Source organism: Taudactylus pleione, unplaced genomic scaffold, assembly GCF_031769625.1.
Source record: "Taudactylus pleione unplaced genomic scaffold, aTauple2 ptg000373l, whole genome shotgun sequence".
Lineage (NCBI taxonomy): Eukaryota > Metazoa > Chordata > Amphibia > Anura > Myobatrachidae > Taudactylus > Taudactylus pleione.
In genome coordinates this window covers 3776314-3797284 of record NW_028284774.1, presented here as the reverse complement: position 1 = coordinate 3797284, position 20971 = coordinate 3776314, and the positions used below count along the sequence as shown (strand labels likewise).

The window sequence follows — 20971 nt, the reverse complement described above, 5'->3', positions numbered from 1 at the left end:
ATGCATATTTCTTTAATCTGAAGATATATTTTGTAAATTTTGCAGCCACTTGTAAAACTGTGACTGCCATTATTTCTTAATGACATTCTTGCATTGGAGACTATATTGGAAGCAGATGGGTGCAGGTGTGTTTTGGGGTGCAGATTGCCTTCTCTACAAGCAATTTTGTACTACCTCCGATTTACTGAAGATCCCTGTAGTGCAGAGTTTCCCAAATTCTGCCATTACAGTACATGTTTTAAGGGTATCCATGCTTGAGTCTAGATTGTTAAATTATATTGACTGATGTACTAATTAAGTCACCTATGCTCAAGCATTGGATATCCTTAAAACCTGGACTGTGGTGGATGGGTTTGGGAGACTGTGCTCTAGTGATCAGTCTATGACTGCTGTCATAGTAACCAGAAGGAAACCGAAGCCTGTGATTGGTTATCGGCATATGTTTCTTTATATTGCTGATTATTATTATTATTATTGATGAGTAACAGCCACATACAGATCAAGAGAGGGATCTTATGTAAGATGGAAGAATTGAGAGGTCTGCTTCATATGCACAAATCTCAGACAGGCTTTTCTCACTCTACAAATCTGAGATGTGAGCACCAGATGGGGAATTTCATTACAGAAGGAAGTAATGAGGTGACACTGTAACTAGGCAGGAACCATATCTAACTCGTGTACAGATAAAATAGAGATAAGTGTTTTTATATCATTTTGTGTATGTATCTAAATCAGTAAAAAGCATTGTACCTACATTTTTGCTCTGTACAGTAGTAGTCTATGACAGTTTTCGCTTCTTGGCATATTGTCCAACATTTGCACTATGATGTCCCCATCCTGACAGATCAACAATCCACCAAAATTAAAACTGATATAACCAGATATTCAGAGCAATAGCTGAAGCCTCATTACACAGACTATAGCAAAGTTAAAGCTGATACAAGCATGCAATAGTGATAATTACTATACTGTAGCAGTAAGTTTCTTGCCTGGTATTCTGATGTTTGTCTATTCTTTTCTCATAAGTTGTTTTAGTTGCTTAAAGTTCCCCCTGCTCTGGGCACAGCTACACTTGCTACCAGAAGATAATCACTTTCATGTATTTGCTAAAGAGATTATGGTAAGTCCCAGGAACATTTACTTGTTATTGATGTGAAATGTTTTTTTTTTTTTTTTTCTCTATATTTGTAGATGGATACAAAGAAGTTGTTAATCCTTTTTAGTCCAGAAGCTTGTATGTTTCGCTCTCAGCTTTAATGTTTTTAAGATCCAATAAACTGGATACAGTTGAATCTGGTTATCATATATAGAGAAACCTATTGTGAACCCAGGAAAACTATGGGGTAGATTTATCAAAGCTTGGAGAAAGATAAAGTACAGACCAATCAGCTCCTAAATGTCATTTTTCAAACAGCCTGTAATGACAGGAGCTGTTTGGTTCGTACATTATCGCTCTCTAAGCTTTGATAAATCTACCCCTATATATCATGATTCTGTGATAGATTTTTTAACATTCAGTTCCCCATTATGTTGCTGCTTGATTTATTTGAATAACCTGTATAATATAACAGATTACAAATACTATTCTACATCAGAAAGATATAGAAGAAAAGCCACAACAACAAAGAACAAACGATGCTGGTACTGTGTTTTACAGTCTACACTTATGTTTGTGCATACCTGTTGGAAAGAATGAGGTGCTCTGACTGTTACGTATCCCATACAGAATCAACAGATTGTCTAGTAATGTAAATCTTACATTTGCAGGGTTTTCTATTATCATTGGGAGAGTCCCTACCCAAGGTGTTTGTGCAACATGGTAACGCAGTCCAGAGGCTGGAGACTGACCACTCTGTTCCTGAGAAAGAGACCTACACGGCTGAGTCTGCGGCGTGCCTATCGTACCTTCTCTTTGTCCACCATATTGGAATGGACAGTTTTCCATTTGTGTTTGGGTGAGAAAGTAAAATGTGTTACATTAAAATGTATCCATAAGAAAGTCCTCCTCTTGTATTATTTATGGTCAGACTTGCATTTCGTTTTCTGTCATCTTTCCCCGTCTTTCTTATTTTCTGTTTCTTCGTCTTTTTCTCTTTTCTCTTCCTGCCCCAGTTGGGACATTGGTTCAGGCTGTATGTAAACCACATATGTACTAAAAGGACTTGTAGCATTTACTGTTTGTAGCAAACAAAGTACAGCACAATTATGGATTGGTAAAATAAAATTGTGCATCAGTATCTTTATGGACCTTCTCAAAATAAGTTTTTAGCGCATTCTTCTTCTTACAGTGCTTTGATAATTCATGTAATATAAGTCATGCAAGTATGATATATATATGTATATATACACATATACATACAATAGCATAAGATGCCCTTACTGTACTGGACTTCTGTTAGATTCCTTGAACACTTGGACTAAAACATTTTGTTCTGTGTAGCGAAATTCAGATGATATAATGAGGCAATCTGCACCTTGCAGAAATGTAGATAGTTGTATGGAAGAATCTTGGCATCACTACATAAATACTAATGATGGAAATGTGCTGCCGTCACCTGCAAGATTTTCTTTAAATTAATGCTCATCCATTTACTTCCACACCCAGGGGGAGAGAGATAAAGTACCAACCAATCTGCTTCTGTAATTTTTTCAAACACAGCCTGTGACATGGCAGTTAGGAGCTGATTGATTGGTACTTTGTCTGTCCATGTTATCTCTCTCCAAGCTTTGATAAATCTCCCCCCATAGTTTTGTAAATGAACGAAAATGGGGGCCTGTGGAAACCTTCTTCTACTGGGAAGATCTTGCTATGCCCCTCCTTTCACCTTTTACTTAAAGGGCTATTTACTAAGCCTTGGAGAGAGATAAAGTACCATCCAACCAGCTCCTGTCATTTTTCAAACACAGCCTGTGACATGGCTGATTGGGTGGTACTTTATCTTTGTTCTCTTTAGCTCCATCCAAGGCTTAGTAAATAGATCCCTCAGGGAGCAGCTATGGAAATGTTTCCTGGATACACTTTGGTATGAGACCCATGTATGTGCTCAATACACCTCGATTTACTTCCCCATTGCTCGTACTTCTGATTGTCAGTGACTGGACAACCTTTTTCTCATTGGCAGTGAATTACAGAGGCAGTGGTTCATATCTCTGGTTTTATTTACTAATACAGATAATCATATTCCTTTTTGTTCTGTATTTATATTGACCTTACTCAGAAATTGCTAACATCATCACACGCTATCAGGCCTCAGACTGCGTAGGGCATCTCAGTGGCTAATTTATGCACGCCCCTGCAACGGCGTTCCAACTCACTGACACGCCTGCGTTTCCCTGCCACCCACCCATCACCACCCACAAACGGCACTTCATGTCAATCACTCTGCGATGGGTCTGCATAGTCACTGTGATCGCAGTCACGATCGCAGTGGCTGGTACGCGCACTACGATGCATGCGCAGAACGCAACAATCGACCGATTGCGTGCGTGTTAGCAACTGCGATCCAAGTTGAATCTGGCCTTTAGACTGGAGCTTGAAGGTACAGGATGCCAGAGATCATATGGGATACAAAGAGCTACCTTTACTCTGCTGTGATTTCATGCATGAAATAATGACTATAGCTGCCCATATGCAGATTTGTATGGATCTCAGGATGCAATTGCATCTGCAAAGTGCCTGATTTATTAGTAGTGATCCTCGTTAGTCAGTATTTGCACCTACCCTACAGTAGGTGCAAAGGATACGCCTCTGAACCGGTGTATCTTCACCTACATCCAGGTCTGCATAATCCGTAGTTGTGTGAACTTTGGCTACGTGAAAACGCCAGTTACAGCTTCACTTCTTCATTTGTAACTGTTGATGCAAATGAAATACATCCCACTCTGCTTCACCCACACATATGTGCACTCATTTTCAAAGCATGCACAGTGCAAATTCAGGAAAGAGGCACTCTGCAAACTGGAGCACTTTCTCCTCTACATCAGCATTGATAATGTCCCCAAGCACAACCGAGAATACATAAATAACACTGTCCTCAAATGTTGGAGCAATAAATGACCTAACACGGATATTCTAGTGAGCAAACCTCACAAGACCGAATTTGTAGGGCTGAAAAATTTAAAGAATTGGGTTAAAATACTAATTCCCAAAATGATGTTCTCTAAAATGATAGTGTCCTCCTTTGGTAGTAATTTTAATAATGGTTAAATGTGTAGTTTACAGCATTTGTGTGTTAGTTGTGTACGTGGGGAGTGTGGCATGCTGTCACAGGCATCACAATGACAAAATAAGTCTCTTTTTTTTTTTTTTCTTTGCAATGCTAATTTTCTCACCATATTAGATACTGTAGGTAGATTAATACCACAAGCTGACTACAGATTTGTGTGGTGTGCAGGTCTTGTATTGAACGGCTTTCCTGGAACTCAAATCAATACCCTCCATATATGAGCCTTAATGGCACAATAAACCAGTTATAATTAATTTTTGCTGTCAGTTCCTTATTTAATTTAAAACTTGTATATGGATGAATATTTTTAGTTTCTACATTATGGTATTGTAATGTGTTTAATCTCTAGGCAGAATCCACAGATAAAGGAAAGATTAGTATGCATTGGATAGACCCATGAATGAATCACAGTTTGTGTACTTTGCACAGCGCTCTTTTCAGACAATACCAGCTGCAGTTTCAGATTTATTTAAATAGACCAGGGGAAAGATAAATAACAAAATGTATGCTTTTTCTTATCCTAGGCCATCATTTCTGGTAAAGTCCAACATGGAACATGTTGTTGTGTTATTAAAACGGTAAGTTAAAGTGGTCCTGTTAGCTGCACACTTGGAAGCAGCCATTTTGTGGGCTCAACTAAAATTCATGAGATGTCTAATAAAGTTAGGAAAATCAGAAACAAGGCACATGGCTGTATCCACTGTGTGCACCAGTATTCATAAACAACATATACACATTTGAAAAGTTACATCGACCACTTCACCATTTCTTACAAATTATGACTATGGGCCTGATTCACTATTGATCGCAAATGCAATTGCGATTACGCACGCAGTCTCACTGCGATAGTATGCTAATCCATTGCGATCGCTATGCCGTCGCAGCATAACATATGGACGCCCACTTTACCTTACACACATCTGTAATGTTTAGCAACACAGCGTAACCATCGGTACAATAGAGTACCATCGCAGCCTCACGCACACTTGCACAAGCTCTGATGATCTTACTCAGAAATTGCTAACTTCATTGCACGCTATCAAGCCTCGGGCTGCGTATGGCATCGTAGTGGCTAACTTATGCACGCCCCTGCAACGCTGTTCAAACACTCTGGCACGCCTGCCTTTCACCGAATCCCCCCCCGTCACCTCCCACAAACTGCACTACCTTTCAATCACTCTGCGATGGATCTGCATAGTCACTGATTGCAATGGCTAGTTCACGCACTGCGATGAATTCGCAGAACAAAACAATCGGCTGATTGCGTGCGTAATCACAGTTGCGATCGGTAATGAATCAGACCCTTTATTGCTAAATATTGGATTGAAGTTGAATTGTATTGTCATTATCTGCATATTAAGATTAAGTACAGTGACACTGTGTAACCATTTTTAATGAGATTTAATTCTTCCATGTTTAGTAAATATTACAGCTAAAACAATATTGCATTTTTATGGGAAGACAAAATGAAACGAATACTTTTTTCCTTCCAAAGGTTTATTTGGTGTCTAACAGTGAAATATAGCTGAATTAATTCTGGGATTTGTCTTGTTGCTGAAATTAGTAACATCAGTGCATTAGTTTTATAAGCCCAGGTCCTTATCCCGATTTAGTTTGGTTTAAAATTTCTGCAGATGTTTTGACTTAAAGTTAAACCCGCATCTGAGCGATGTAGGATACTTTATTTATTCATAGGGCTCTGTTCTCTCATAAGAATGAATAGCAGTAGTAGGAACTATGGGCCTCATTCAGACCCACTCGCAAGCGGCTGTCCGCTCGCAAGTGGGTCGATGGCGTGCACTGCGCATGCGCACGACGGAGGGAGCTCCGTCGTGCGCATGCGCCAGACGCGACGAGCGAAGGACTTTCCTTCGCTCGTTGTGTCTGATCAAAGGGGGCGTGCTGTCGATGTTGATTGACAGCACGCCCCCTTTGGTGGGCGTGCCGGGGGCGTGCCTGCCAGACGGAGGCGTTCCCAAGGGAACGCCTACAGTCAGAAGCCGGCCCCACTGACATCACTAGTGATGTCAGTGGGAGTGATTTTGGCTCTGATAGAGCCAAAATCACTCCAGGGCTTGTGGTCGAAAAACCCGACCACAGGCTTCTGGTCGCACTGGCGATGGTCAAGACCATCGCGACCATCATCCTGCACGCTCGTATGTGCTGTGGGTGGTGACCCACAGCTATACGAGCGTCCAGGAGGACGCTCCATTTTTATGGAGGACGGCCCTCATTCAGAGCGAGCGCTCTGTTCAGAGTGTCCGGCTCTGAATGAGGGCCTATATTTGTTGATGCTGAAAGTAATGTCTTGCATATGCATTATTATTATTAATGGGCAATATTACAGTTAAACACTTTTGTTGCATCAGGCTTTGGAGTATTTCTGTGAACTCTTTTAATGGTGTTTAACAATAGAAAAGTTTATGAGGCTTTCAAAATATAAAGATACATTGGGGTCAATCCTATTAGGTGCGAGGTGCAAGTTGCGATTTTCACTTCGAATTCGCATAGTGAATTAATTTTGCAATCCAATTAGCAACCCGCACTGATCAGTGAGACTGAATTTGCAACTTTCCACCCGCACCACCCCTAGGGTGATAGATGGAATGGAAAATATTTATTTTAAGGTTCAAATGTGGGGACACTGTGCTGAACCCCTTGGACACCCCCCCCCCCCCCCCCCCATAATGACCATTTAGGCACTTTGAAGTTTCTAATTGGCTTATTTAGCCCAATAATTAAATGTCATTTTTGGGGGTAAAAAAAAATTTCCTCAAATTACCCCAAAATCAACTTTTTCGTTAGTTTCGGCACCCCAAATTTAATTACAATAATTTTTTAGTTGAAAAATAATTGTTTTGATCATTTTTTTTTTTTCATTTTTCAAGGTGCCCTCCAACTACCCCAAAATCACCCTTTTTCCTACTTTTTTTTTTTTTTTCGTTTAAGTCGTTTCAGGTTAAACGAAAAGTTTGTTATTTATAATTTTCTTGCAGTTTAAAAAAAAAAAAAAAAAAGCACAAAACAGCCATTTGACACCATTTCAAAACCTACAGTAACTTCCTAATTGCCACAAACAGCCGTCTATACAGTCCTGCTAAAGAAATGATCCATTTTGGGGGTTCCTGGATAGTCTCCCCACATTTTCATGCATTTCTCGCAAATCTCATTTGGCAGTCAATTCGCACCCCTCCGCTGCGAGTAGTGCGAATAGGCATTTTTAATTGGAATGGAGAATTCTCGGGAGCGCACTTTGCGGCGATGTGTGCGAGTTTAAAGAAACTCGCTACTTGATATTCGCACCTAATTGGATCGAGCTCATAGACATGATTGACATGAACATTGTGCAGATTTTATACAACATGAACAAAATGTAAATCTTTTGAACTAACTAATGTGCATTATGTTATTCAGCAACATCAATGCTAGTTTGATTTGAAGTGCAGTTGAATACTTGTGCTGTGTGTATGTGTATTTTTTCTTTCTTTCTTTAAACTTACTTTTACTTATCACTTTCAGGACCGAAGAATCCATATTGTCCAAAGGACTTGTAAGTTCATCCATCACATTAAGAATAGTTACATCGTTGTTTTACAGAACCTCAATTTACATTTAATCTGAAGCTGCCTTTTTCAGGAGTTATTGGAACACAGTTTATTAAGAGTGGATAATGAAAGACTTCATGAAGACTTATTAGATGTCACAGCCGTCAACCAAGTTCTGCAGGTGAGCAGAATATTGTGTATATTAAAAGTAACCTAACAGGGAGGCCACCAGTCCAGTCTGTTACTAACTCAAAATGTATTCCTGTCAAATATAAGAGTTTTTTTTTTAACGTACTCAATTAGTAAGGTAAGTCTACCTATGGGTATACAATTTGTATAATTTTCATAGGATTATTCATGCATTGTCACTTGTGAATTACTAAAAAAATATGTTTAGACACTTTTCTACATATAATGGATGACAGCTGTGTGGCTGATTTGTGGTGTTACATTTACTCCTGTGTCTGATTTATCCCTCTCTTTACCTGCAGGATTTAGTGCGGGTGATGACCCTTTGTCCTATTGAACATCTGGTAAGTCACACATACTGATACCACTGTCATGACCTTGTGGTAATAATGCGGCCTTGCTATCTTACTGATGAATCTCTGGACCTTTGCTGTAGAGAAAGAAGAGTCTAGCAATTCTACAGTTAGTGATTGACAAGTTTTGTGTGGAAGGAAAATACAAGTTATTCAGGTAAGAGCATCCTTGAAATGAAAACTATATACAAGCCTTTGTCCCTTGTAAAGGGTAGAAACCATCATGAACTTGAGAGGTTAATATTGCTTCTCAATATCTCTGTTCAGAAACTTGCCTATGATTGGCAAGACATAAAATAACTTGGCGTATGTCATATCCGTGCTTTATTTTATGACATATCTCTCATCAGTGGACAAACCGCAACTTGCAGCAGGACCAGCTATCTCACTGCTCTCTGTGCAAGTCTTGCCTTGCCCAACGATGGTGGCAGTGCTATTACTAAATGTGAACGGTGCTTTACCCCATTCTTACCAGATCAAGAATGAAGTGTCCTAGGAGTCTATGTACTAAGCCTTGCAGAGAGATAAAGTACCAACCAATCAGCTCCTACCTGTCATTTTTTCTTCAGGGTCCATAGGCTCCACAGGGAGACCTTGGGGTATAGCTGTATCCCGGGCACCACGCAGTTAAAAGCTTTTGCTCCCAGGATGTACTGGGTCTGTCCTCCTCTATACCCCGCCCCGAGCCACAGGCACCTCCGTTCTAGTTGGTGCCCAGCCGGAGTCGGGACACCGTTTTGCGTAGAGGGCTGATTAGCAGCCCCAAAGCTAATTTTAATTTTTTTTTAGTTATTAGTTTTTCTTCTTTTGACACTCCAGAGTCTGTGCTAGCCGGACTCTGCGGGACTCCCTGGACTGCTGTCGGATCTACGGGGACAGGTAAGAGCATATTGAGCAGTCTTTTACCTCCGGTCTCTGGGGACGGACTGGAGGTGCTGGCAGTGGCGGAAGGCCCCACATACCCCGCGCGTCCACTAGACCACCAGGGACTGGCAGCTGGAAGCGAGAACCAGCGTCCCGGGCGTTAATTGCCGGCCAGGTGATGCAGCCTTCCCTGTTTAGCGTCTAATGTCTGGCATTGCTGAGCTGCTCTCCTCCTACGGCCACACCCCCTCTGAGGTCTCCGGCAGCCATTTTCTACTGGTGCATCGCAGATCTCTCTGGCAGCGTGTGGACTGGTCCCCCTGTATATCTCTCCCCTGGGGTCAATGTATACAGCACTATAGCCTTCCCAGACACGGTTGATTCTAGTGCCAAGGTGCAGTAAGTAATTTCCTTCTGCATTGTATGTGACTTATGCTAGCGCTGACTGTCTGTGTCTTTTTTCCGATTCTGTCAGTCTATATCTATCCCTTTCCTTTTCCTACAGCCCTAACTGGTGTGTGTGGGGAGGTTTCCTTGATCTCGCATATATAAACTCAAGTATTTGTGAGGTCTGTCACATACGATTATATGCTGCACGGTGCCATATTGTTGGACCAGTGTTTTGCATACTTTGTGGGTACCCAGTTTTGCGCTTCCTGCTTCCCATATATACATATATTGGTTGGCAGACATGTCTGACAAGGAGGTTGAGCGCACTGCTGCACCCACTCTGCTCTCCTGCAGGTGTTGCAGGAGTAGGAAAGGAGGATTTATCTTAGGATGGGCTATGTGTGATGTGTAATCAGTTACTTGGTCCCTCAAACCCCCCAACAACGGGACCCCAATTTTTTTCTCAGGTGCTGGCCTCCATTGCGCATCGCCTGGCAGTCCCGGCCGTTTTGCCCCATATGGGGTTACTCCAAACAGCCATCCTTCCCTCTAGGGGTATCCCGCAATTATTGCAGTCTACTCCTGGGCCTCAGACTGTTAATCCCTATCAGGGGTTATCGCTCTATATGCAATCCCTTCCGGTACCACAACAGTCTGTCATTGCCTTTCAGGGATTTCCGCAAGCTGTACAACCACCCTGGGTGGATGTTTTCTCTAGTTCTGTTCAGAGTTTGGCATCTTCGTCTACGGCCTTTCAGATCATGTTACGGAATGAAAAACCTCAGAAGGCATTTAAACGTCCTGTAATGTCATCCCAGTCTACACAACTATCAGACACAGATGTGTCATCGGATGATGGGGAAGTGCCTGAGGTGTCTGATTCGGATTCCCCTGCACAAGTGGTGGAGCCTAAATCAGCTATTAATGTTCCAGCGTTGGGGAGGGTAGTCCAATCCATACTAGATATAGAGGATGACGTTTCTACACCTAAATCCAAATACCCTGAGTTTAAACAGGCAAAGGTGACTTCGGCAGTTTTCCCTCTCTCTGACCAGCTGGCAGACCACATGGCAGAGGCCTGGCAATCTGTCATTGCAAAAAGTGGGAATCGCCACTTGCGGTAGATTCTCATGGTACTCTCCTAATTAAGAGTGCTACACTGCCTATGCCTTCCATTTCTTCCCTGAAGGATTCTACAAATTGGAAGGTGGAAACGTGCCTGAAATCGATTTACTCTCTCTCAGAAACTGTGGCCCGTCTGTGCATGGCTATCTCGTGGGTGGCCAAGGCCATTGAGAGCTGGGCTAATGTGCTGGAGGACACCTTCCCCGAGGAGGCCCCTGAGGCTCAAAGGTCTTTAGTGGGCCACATGAGGGATACAGCTGCCTATATTGGTGAGGTGCTTTGGATGCCAGTCTACTGACCTCCAGAGTTACGGCCGCAGCCTTGTCTGGTCGCCGCTCTTTGTGGTTACGCTCCTGGAGGGCGGATGCTAAAAAAAAAAGGCCTGGAGGCCTTGCCCTTCAATGGGGAGATATTGTTTGGCCCAGACCTGGACAAAATTGTAGACACTCTAGCGAAATCTAAGTCAGCTTTTCTTCCATCGGCATCTGTGCCTTCAAAGGCTAGAACCTCTTCCTTTAGTTCTCAAGGACAGTCTTTCTTTCCCTGAGACAGTCAGCGGCCAAGTCGACCTCTAAGCCTAAGAAACAAGCCTGGAGTGCCAGACGCCCTACTTCCAAACGAGAGGATAAACCCTCAGCCTGATGGGACGGGCCTCTCTCTGGGGGATCCAGAGGCCGACTTCACTTCGCCCAGCGCTGGTGCCTCACCACCAAGGATGCTTGGGTAAAAGAAGTGGTCTCTCAGGGGTACGCCCTCTCATTGCGTCGAAGACCTCCCCACCAGTTTTTCTGCACGAGTCCTCCTCTGGACAAGGTCAAGGCCTTGCAGATCCAGGAGGCCATAGAGTCCTTGCTGAAAGCAGGGGTGATTGTACCTGTTCCACTAGCTCAACGCGGGACTGGTTACTACTCTATTCTGTTTATGGTTCAAAAACCAAATGGGCCTCATTGGCCTAACCTCAACCTCAAATCTCTGAACAATTTCCTCAGGGTGCCCAGGTTCAGGATGGAAACTTTACAATCCATCATACTGGCTTTGGAACCTGGGGATTACATGGTATCACTGGACATTCAGGATGCATACCTTCATATCCCCAGAACGCCTTCTCACCAGCGTTATCTGCGGTTTACTATTCTACGACAGCACTTCCAGGGCCCGATTCAGACCCGGTCGCAAGCGCTGAGCGCTCGCAACCGGGTCGATGGTGGCCCATAGCGCATGCGCACGACGGAGCCGGTACCTTTATATTTATAAACAATAATGATAAATACATGCTAGGCAATATAAGGTGTAATTAATATTTTTTCTGCCAATGTTTAGAACTTTGACTGCGCCAATAATCAATATTTACAGCAGAGCACAGTGGATAAATTGTTGACAACAGAAACAAACATTTTATGTGAACAATTTTTACTTGATGTGAAGTTTATGTCGCTTTTCATCTATTAACACATACTGTTGTGCTTCAGGCAATTATATATTCTAGTTCTGTCATCATGGTCTATGTTGGATAACAGCCAGGTTACCATATATATGTATACATTTATTTGGGTCAGTCTCTGAGTGTGTCTGCTACATGTGATGTCTTTTACTGCACTATGCAGGATTGTGATAGCTTGTGACACATTTGTGGTGCAGCGGGCCTTGTAAGCTCAATTACTACCTAAGATTACCCATTGAAAGTAATGGTTGTTTTTTTATTTTTGTTAGCTTCATTGCTAATCTGTGTCTGCTGACTCTACCATGAATTTCGTCAATGCTTATTTGAATGTGCTGCTCTATTTTCAGGTGTCTACTGAAGACCAGTAATCATGCCGGTGTGCAGGGTTACATCATACACAACATTAAGAATCAGATAGACTTAGCAATGAAGGTGAGACTCCAATGAATCATACTGAAGGATTTTTTGCTATGAATGGCAATGATATACTTACTGTAAGTCTTATTAGGTTAAATAGGAAGTTATGCAACATACCGAAAGGAGATATGGGTAAATATCCTAAAGGGCAGTTTGATGACTGCTTTTCGGATATATGCTAATGGAAAAACTGCCAGAAATATGAAAGTTTAGAATCCACGCCATCGGACATTTCGTACATCCTGATTTTTTTTCTTTAATGGTCTAAATTAGAAATTGCTAGTTTGTATTGCCCCATAACAGTATTACTAATGATAATTTCCTCTTCCGTTAAAACATTATGATTGCCTTTATTAGGGTCCTTGCCTTCTGATTGGCCACATAGATGCCGCAGTTTTGTGGCTTTGTTCCCATTGGTTTTCAACCAAACTCCTGGTGGTTTGGCTGTTTGTAAGCCCCTAAGCATCGCAAACCGCTTTCAATCAACTTTCTTAGCCGCGTAACAGTAAATCTGAGACTTGAGGTTAAACTGCTGACGATGGTGGTGGGTTATAAACGCCACCAAACCTGCCCTTTCGTGAATTTCCCCCATAGATTGTTTCTTTCTTCTTATCTGTTTTTGACCTACTGCAACATACTGTATACTAAATGGTATAAGTCTTACAAGAAAAATAACCGGTTTTACTTACAGACTTGCCTATAAATGTGGCCCATAGATGGACACTTATATAACCTTTCCAACCAAGAGACTCAAATAGCCTTGTGAGCTAACGCTACTCATCCATCATCTTCATTATTATAATTGATGTATTTAGCACCAACATTTTATACAGTATTGTATAGCGGGACTTTAAAATAAGCGTACATTAGTATCTTCAGTAACTAACATTTGTTTTCTCTCTTTTCCTCCCTCACTGAGTAAGCATGCAGTGAAAATACAAAGTTCTCTGAAATTACTGTGCCATCTCTCATCTCCCAAGCCCCTCATTGATTCTTTCCTACACTCACCTTACACACACTACTTCAGTCAGGCAAACCTTTAAGTGTTCCCTGAAAACTCACCTCTTAATCAAGTTTATTAAATTACAGAACTAACCTCCCTAAGCCATTCTACCGATTACTTCTCCACACAGTTTACACAAGTTCTAAATATGTTCTCTTTCTACATTCATGTTACCTCTTATCCCAGGCCAACATTGCCCTACAGTATGTCTGCATCATATAGCCCGCTAATCACTTAATACCTTAGCAATCTGGCTATATGCAGTACGCACCACGTAACATCCTGATTTAAACTCATGCTCTTCTATAACTTGAACGGTTCCGAGCAGGGCTCTGTCTCTCTGTTGATAATCAGTTTTGTTTTATTATGGTGTTTCTCTTTGTAAAGCACAACAGAATATGCTGGTGCTCTAAATATAAGCAAATATTAATTTTTTAAAATACTTGAAAGAATCTTGTGAAAAAACAAAATGAAAGAAATGAAGGAAGTCTACAAAAGACATAGATCTACAAGTATATTGAGCAGTGCACCCTACTGTAGCAACATAAAGTGATATCACATCAGGTAGTGACAATATGTCATGGAGACCGGGGAGCTACATTGGTAGACACACAAAAGTTGTTCCTATGACATTGGCTGAGTGGGGTTTGCTGTGTCCACTTCCTGTTTGGTTAATGATCAAATCCTCAGATTTATACATATATAAAGAAGAAAAAATAATCGCCTAACCTTAGTGGGGGCTGATGAGGCCTGGTTTTTCACCAGTAGGAAAGCAGTGCTTCCCAACACCTGTACATCTGATTGCAGCATCTAAGAATTCATTAGAGGGTCTTCTGAAACAAAGTCCCTGGTCCCTGTAATTTCACTTTATCTGGCCCAATGCCTTTTCCTTAGTCTACATTTGTTTCACATATGTTCAAGCGAGATTGGAAACTGGCAACATCTGAAAATGTAATGATTATATATTTCCCTGTGGCTTTTCTATTGTCAGACAAACCACCAAAACAAGTGGTTCGTAGGCACCCGACTAAATCCACTTCTGCACTTGGCGCTTTTACTCCCAGAAGGAGCAGAAACTGATCTACTTCAGAACTCTGACAGGTGAGAATTCTACTATTGCATAAGATCAGGGAATGTTACATTAAACGTATGCAATAGATTTATAAGCAGGACAAGCTCCAGTAATATCTTTCATTTACATAGTCTCTTACATCTTTATTTCCCGTTCTGTGTGAATGTCACATGAAATGTTCCCCACCCTTATCAATATTTTACTGAGCAGAAAATAATCTTTCTGGACTTGCTCAGCATTAGTTTGAATATATATATAAAAAAAAATGACTGGATTTTACGTTAGGTTTTTTTTTTGTTTTAAATATTTTTATAATAATTTTAAAGAAATTGTACATTTTTCAATATATAAATTTGAAATCTTTCTCCCCAGAATAATGGCTTCACTAAACCTTCTGAGGTACTTAATTATCAAAGATAATGAAACTGAAAATGAAGTAAGTACTGTTTAGTTATTTCTTGTTTCAAACATTTTATAAAATTTTCTTGGCTCATTTACTACTATTATTATTTTATCATTTATTTATTTCAATTTAGTCCTCCAGTATTTATTTCAATTTAGTCCTCCAGTATTTATTTCAATTTAGTCCTCCAGTATTTATTTCAATTTAGTCCTCCAGTATTTATTTCAATTTAGTCCTCCAGTATTTATTTCAATTTAGTCCTTCAGTAAAATAACTAGTGATTTTCCACAGCAGTGCACATAAAAATTCTGCAGATTGTTATTTGAGCTTGCGGTCACAATGTCCTGTGCCATAATAGTAAAAACAATATAAAGAATAAATAATGTAAATACACACCATTCTTCATCTAATTAGTCACCTTTAGAGACATGTTATCAGGAAAATACAAATTCAGATCCAATATATTTAAAAAGCTGTTCATTGTGCTCTACCAATGTCTATTAATTGCCTTATATGTGTCTGTATATCCAAAACTGGGAGATTCACCAGTTTTGGATATACACAGACAGTGGTGCAGAGCATGCTCAAAACTTTTGACAAATTGTGAGACTACAGTGAGAGAGACTATAGCAATGATCACCTTCCAACAAAAACATAAACAATACATTTTGATAATAATTGGAATTGCCATGTGTATATATAGTGCACTTGAGTACCGAGTACAGTAGGTTAAGGTTCATGCCCTAATGAGGCTAAATATTCACAAGGCCACTATGCCAGAGCAGTCATACTGCTCCCTCATTTGTGGTGACATAGAATATTTGGAAACACTGCACAATATAGTCAAGCTTAGATATGCTCCCCCCTCATTCTGCTAATTTGAGGAACTCTGAGGATAAAAAAACTATATAACTATTAAAATAATCCCTTTAACTGGGATCATTTCTGACTATCTTTATTTTATGTAGATTGGAGACAAAAATAAAAATATGTTGGAGCAATGCTCAGTTTAACATGTAACCAGCAGGATCAGGCAGGGCTGAGTCACAATTTATATTATGGATAGAGGGCCTGATTCAGAGCCGGACGCTATTTGCGCTCACTCGTTCAGAAAAAGGGGCCGGCTATTTAAATTGAGCGCTCGCTCTTTGCGGTCTGTTGACGCCTCTATATCTGAGCGAGCGAACGAAACATGCGCTCGCTATTTTGTAAAGACGCCCCCTGGCCGCTCGCATCCTACGTCATCTCCGCTATTTATTTGATTAATCGAGTACATCGAAAGGCGTCTGAACTGCTCGCAGTGCTTGTGGTAGGATTTTCCTACCGCAATGCGAACAGTTCAGGCTAAGAAACAACCAAGTGACGTGGTCGATGACGCTGCTTTGTTAATTATGCACACCCTTAAAACGCCCGTTTTGACCATTTGGCACACCTGCGTTCGGATCTCCACTCCCCGTTTTCAAGCACCTTCCCGTTACCACCCACAAACGCCTCATCCTGTCACTCAAATTAGCAGGCACTCGCTATTTTGCGAGCGCTCGATTTCCGACCGCACTGACTGGTTGGCGCATGCGCATTACGACCCATACGCATGCGCAGATGTGCGAACATCGCTCGCCGCTTACGATTGGCCGCTTACGAGCGGCTCTGAATCAGTCCCAGAGTCTAGAGATCACATTTGGTGTTTGATTCTCCGTGTTAGTTCATTTAAGCTAGCCATGGACAGCACTGTAGTGTTTCCAACGCAGATAACTGATGAACAACGGTCCAATAATCAGAGCTCTTCCGTATAATGTTAGATGTATGGATCAGATCACCATTCACTGCCTTGAGCCAGCTGAAGGAGGATCAGACCGGTTTGGTAACCAAACAATCCAGACTGTTTCATCCATTTTAAGGTTGTGAATAATCATCATCATTCCATACATTGAACGATGAAATCGTTCAGAACAGTCCTTTCATTGGCTGATCTGAATGAGTATCATTCACTGTGTGGCCAACTTTATTCTCCAAGTCTGTAGCACAGGATCATAAGTGTAACAACATTAGAAACTATTGCAAAGAAAGATGGAGAAGTGAATTGTGATGATTAAAATTTCAGCAAGTGAAAATCATTATAACAGCAGTTCTCAACTCCTGTCCTCAAGTACTGGGCCCCATACATCAGCGATGGATTGCCGCGATCCTGCGATGCTGCAACCTGGCATCGCAGGATTGCAGAAATCCAACATGTTGGATTTCGGCGATTTGACGATCGCGATCAAAAAAGATCGCAATTGTCAAATCGCAGACATTTAACATGTGAAATGTCTGCGATCCGGCGACGGATCGAAGAACATCGATGGTGGGCGATCGAAAATTTCCGATGGCTGCAATTCGTCGCTGATGTATGGGCACCTTATCACCAATAGGTCATGTTTTGTAGATTTCTGTAATCATGCACAGGTGAGTTAATCTATTTTGCTTAGTCATTAATTATCCCATCTGCTTCCATAGACTGAAATCCTCAAAGCATGACCTGAAGAGATGAGGTTGAGAACCAATGATTTAGAACATCGTACACACACTATTCATTAAATGGTAGCTCCTGTAAAAAAAAAGAATCTCCTATTTAAAATGATGCTGGGTACTTCAGCTTACTGTATTGTTTCTTGAACTGACTTCTGCACTAAATTAGTGTTTGGGAAAAGTCAACCTGGCAGACATGTTGTATATAACTTTTTTTTCTATTGCTAGAAGTTTTGCGTAGAAATTTCAAACTGTGTATTACAATGACTGTTGTCATGGTTACAGAGGTTGCTAAGACAGTTCAGTTATTTGCAATATGTCTGCCATGTTTGAGTCTTTCAACTAATGATAATGGGCATAGTTACTGTTATATGTGGCAGGAGTTATTCCAGTTAAAGTAGTTCCCAACATAAATTATTTTGAATTTGTTAAATGTTTTCTATTTTGAGTACAGTTATCCTTTAAGTTTGATTTATTATTTATACAAACATTAGGGGCGAACCAATTGTTTAGGGTGCCCCCTGCTGGGTGTCTATACGATTGGGCGCCCGACAGAGTAATTAAATTGTTGCTCCGTTCAGACGCCTAAAGATGCGGGGGGAACATTTGTTCTCGTAGCCTCCTGAGGTGCGAGAAGAAATTTCTGCAAAGCCCATTATTTGGGCGCCCTGACCACTTCTTTAGACTGGGTTTAGCCGCTTTGCGCGGCTACACCTGGTGCTTTTAGACGCATTAAATACTAATAGGTGCCCTACGGAGAAACAGTTGAAATGCTCCGTCAGACACCTATTCGTATAGACGCCCAGCAGGGGGCGCGCACAACAATTGAATTGTCCCCATTGAGAATAGGACACCTTCTCTTTAAGCAAAGGATGGCTGTTTTATGAAAATTGAACATTTGAGCAATTTTAGTTTAGTAGAACAGTATCCGTGTTTTAGTTGCTTGACTTATGGATTTTGCACCATATGTTTTATCTTGATATTGGGCAGACAAGAATATGGACAGAGCTTTATAAAATTGAACAGGATTTTCTGAAGCCTCTCCACACAGGACTAAATATGTCCAGAGCACATTATGAAGCAGAAATACGAAGCACTAATGAGAAAAAGAAAGGTGAGAAATGAGTCGTCATATCACTACTTATCTGCTTTTATCACCTCTCCAAAAACAGAACTGCGTGGTATCTGTGTAAGCAGTTTCCACTGGGTGAAGAGGATAAATCATCACTGCTGACAGTGTCTGGCTTACATATGTAACAAGCACATTCTGCTTTACAGGGTCCCTCTCCGAGAAGCCAGTTTGTTGTGTAAGCGCTGGGGGACAGAAGCTTCCTGACATGACACCTAAAATGCAGCTTCAGGTGTGTTGTTTGTTTTGCTGCTGCAGACGTCTTCTCCAGTACTGAGCTCTTGCCTATCAGTGTGTTCCAGATTCCTTCCAGCACAGTGTAATGTTATTCTGCTTATCTAAACAACATTAACTGTTTTTGACATTTTAGGTTTTACAGTCAGCGCTTTTCACATTCGATTTAATGGAAAGTGTCCTCGCCAGAGTCGAAGAGCTCATTGAAGTGAAACTAAAATCTGCACCAGAGGAGAAAATTGGGTCAAGTAAAGATGTTTAGCTTTTCTATTTGGTAGTTATGAAATAAATAAATTTACCAAATGTAAAATTGATTCATGTAATTTGTTACTCTAATTATTTTCCATTAACTATATTTTTCTATATAAGAATCTCATTTACTCAGGAGACTTTAGAACACCAGAAGGTATTTTGTAGCCCACGTCATATTGAGTTTTATTTTGTGACCTGAGCCGGCAGTAATGTTTACCAAACTAATTCCGTTACATGAGTGTGGCATTATTCTGGTGCAATCTGTTATAGGACTAATACTCTGAAAACACAAATTATGCTATAAAAAGAGAGGTGTTAATATATATATTTTTGTATGTAAAAGTTTTGGGAGCTATAACTAGAAGAGAAGATATGAAAGTTATGATTGTGGGGGAATGTTTTGCACTGTGTTCAGCAGACATTAGGGGGAGATGTATCAACCCTTTTAAAGAGGACAGGTGGAGGCCGTTTCCATAGCAACCTATCAGCATCTACCTATAAATCATAGCTAGAAGCTAATTGGTTGCTAAGGGGAACTTCTACACCTGTCCTCTTTAGAAGGTTTGAGAAATTTTCTCCCGTTGTGTCCTTCAATAGACTGAAACGAAGATCGTAAATGTCACAACAAATAACAAAAAATTCAGTAGGATGAATTAGGATACGTTTTGCTCACAATAGCCTAGGGCAGAGGTTCCCAAATGCAGTCCTCAGGGCACCCCAACAGTTCAGGTTTTATAGATATCCATGGTTGAGCACAGGTGGTTAAATCAATTTGACTGAGGTACTTATTTAGTCACCTGTGGTCAAGCATGGATATCCTTAAAACCTGGACTGTTAGGATGCCTTGAGGACAGAGTTTGGGAACCTGTGACCTAGGGGGTGAAATATAAACAAACACCCTGACTATATCAGCTATAGATTGTGTTACTTTGTTATATACACTATAAAGCAGTGGTGATGAGAGGGTCTCATGAGGTTTGAGTATGGTAATCTGGCCAGCAGGTTAAGGTTTATGCCCTTATATTAATAAGCAAGCCAATGTGCAAGTGACTGGTTATTAGTGACCAGCTGTCTACAGATGAATTTGTGGCTTCAGCACACAGATGAGGAACTCCTGATATTGTGTCTAGACAACATGTGACATTAGGTCTGAACTGGCAACTCTGCTATTTGTCAAAAAGGCTGGGGCGCCTCACAGTATTAGTGGTCTGGTCATAGCTAACAAGTATAGGTGTGTCCTGCAGTCGCGCTAAAACCCCTCTCAGCATGCCAGGCCCCATGAGACTGCTAACACCAGGCGTCTTTTATTGCATCTTTACTTGCCGAACATGCATCTGTTGCAATGCGACGCGACTAGGATGCACCAGCAGACTGTGTTGATTAATATGATATGCAACACTTGTATATCTGTGTGTGACTGAGTCTCTGAAACTGTATACGAAGTGCTACAATGTAGTGGACACAGCTGGTTTAATTCCAAGTTCTGTTGTGCTTCATATCCAGACTCAGGTGCACACATAGTTGCATCACATTTTCAGCAAAAAAAGCCGCACAATGCTAGCAAAATAGCACAGGATCTGGCGGCTTACTCACGCCAGGTATATTCACTGCATGGTGTATTGAGGCTAGGTGAGCAAGGACACATCTGTAACAGAAAGATATTACTGGAGCTTGTCCTATTTAAAAATCTATTGCATAATTTAACATTCCCTGCAATGCAATGATCATCTGCTGAGGCTACAATATTTGCTTGCTGGAGCCCAGTATCCAAAGCAACTTTCCCAGATGTTCTAAGGAGTTGTGGACATGCTACACCAAAG

General features: G+C 41.1%; 1 protein-coding gene across 4 annotated transcripts in view; it reads left to right on the top strand.

The window, feature by feature from the left end:
- Window positions 1–19169, top strand: part of GLMN (glomulin, FKBP associated protein) — a 39781-nt gene extending 20612 nt beyond the window's left edge. For all 4 annotated transcript variants that reach the window (XM_088444901.1, XM_088444898.1, XM_088444899.1 and 1 more), the window contains 13 exons: window positions 1027–1120; window positions 1768–1955; window positions 4751–4804; window positions 7746–7776; window positions 7863–7952; window positions 8263–8304; window positions 8397–8470; window positions 12481–12565; window positions 14545–14654; window positions 14998–15061; window positions 18527–18650; window positions 18815–18897; window positions 19036–19169. In XM_088444901.1, the coding sequence (XP_088301027.1) occupies window positions 1027–1120; window positions 1768–1955; window positions 4751–4804; window positions 7746–7776; window positions 7863–7952; window positions 8263–8304; window positions 8397–8470; window positions 12481–12565; window positions 14545–14654; window positions 14998–15061; window positions 18527–18650; window positions 18815–18897; window positions 19036–19161 (1165 nt within the window). In that variant the 3' untranslated portion in view covers window positions 19162–19169. The remainder of the gene's footprint in view (window positions 1–1026; window positions 1121–1767; window positions 1956–4750; window positions 4805–7745; window positions 7777–7862; window positions 7953–8262; window positions 8305–8396; window positions 8471–12480; window positions 12566–14544; window positions 14655–14997; window positions 15062–18526; window positions 18651–18814; window positions 18898–19035) is intronic.
- The last annotated feature ends 1802 nt before the right edge of the window (window positions 19170–20971 follow it).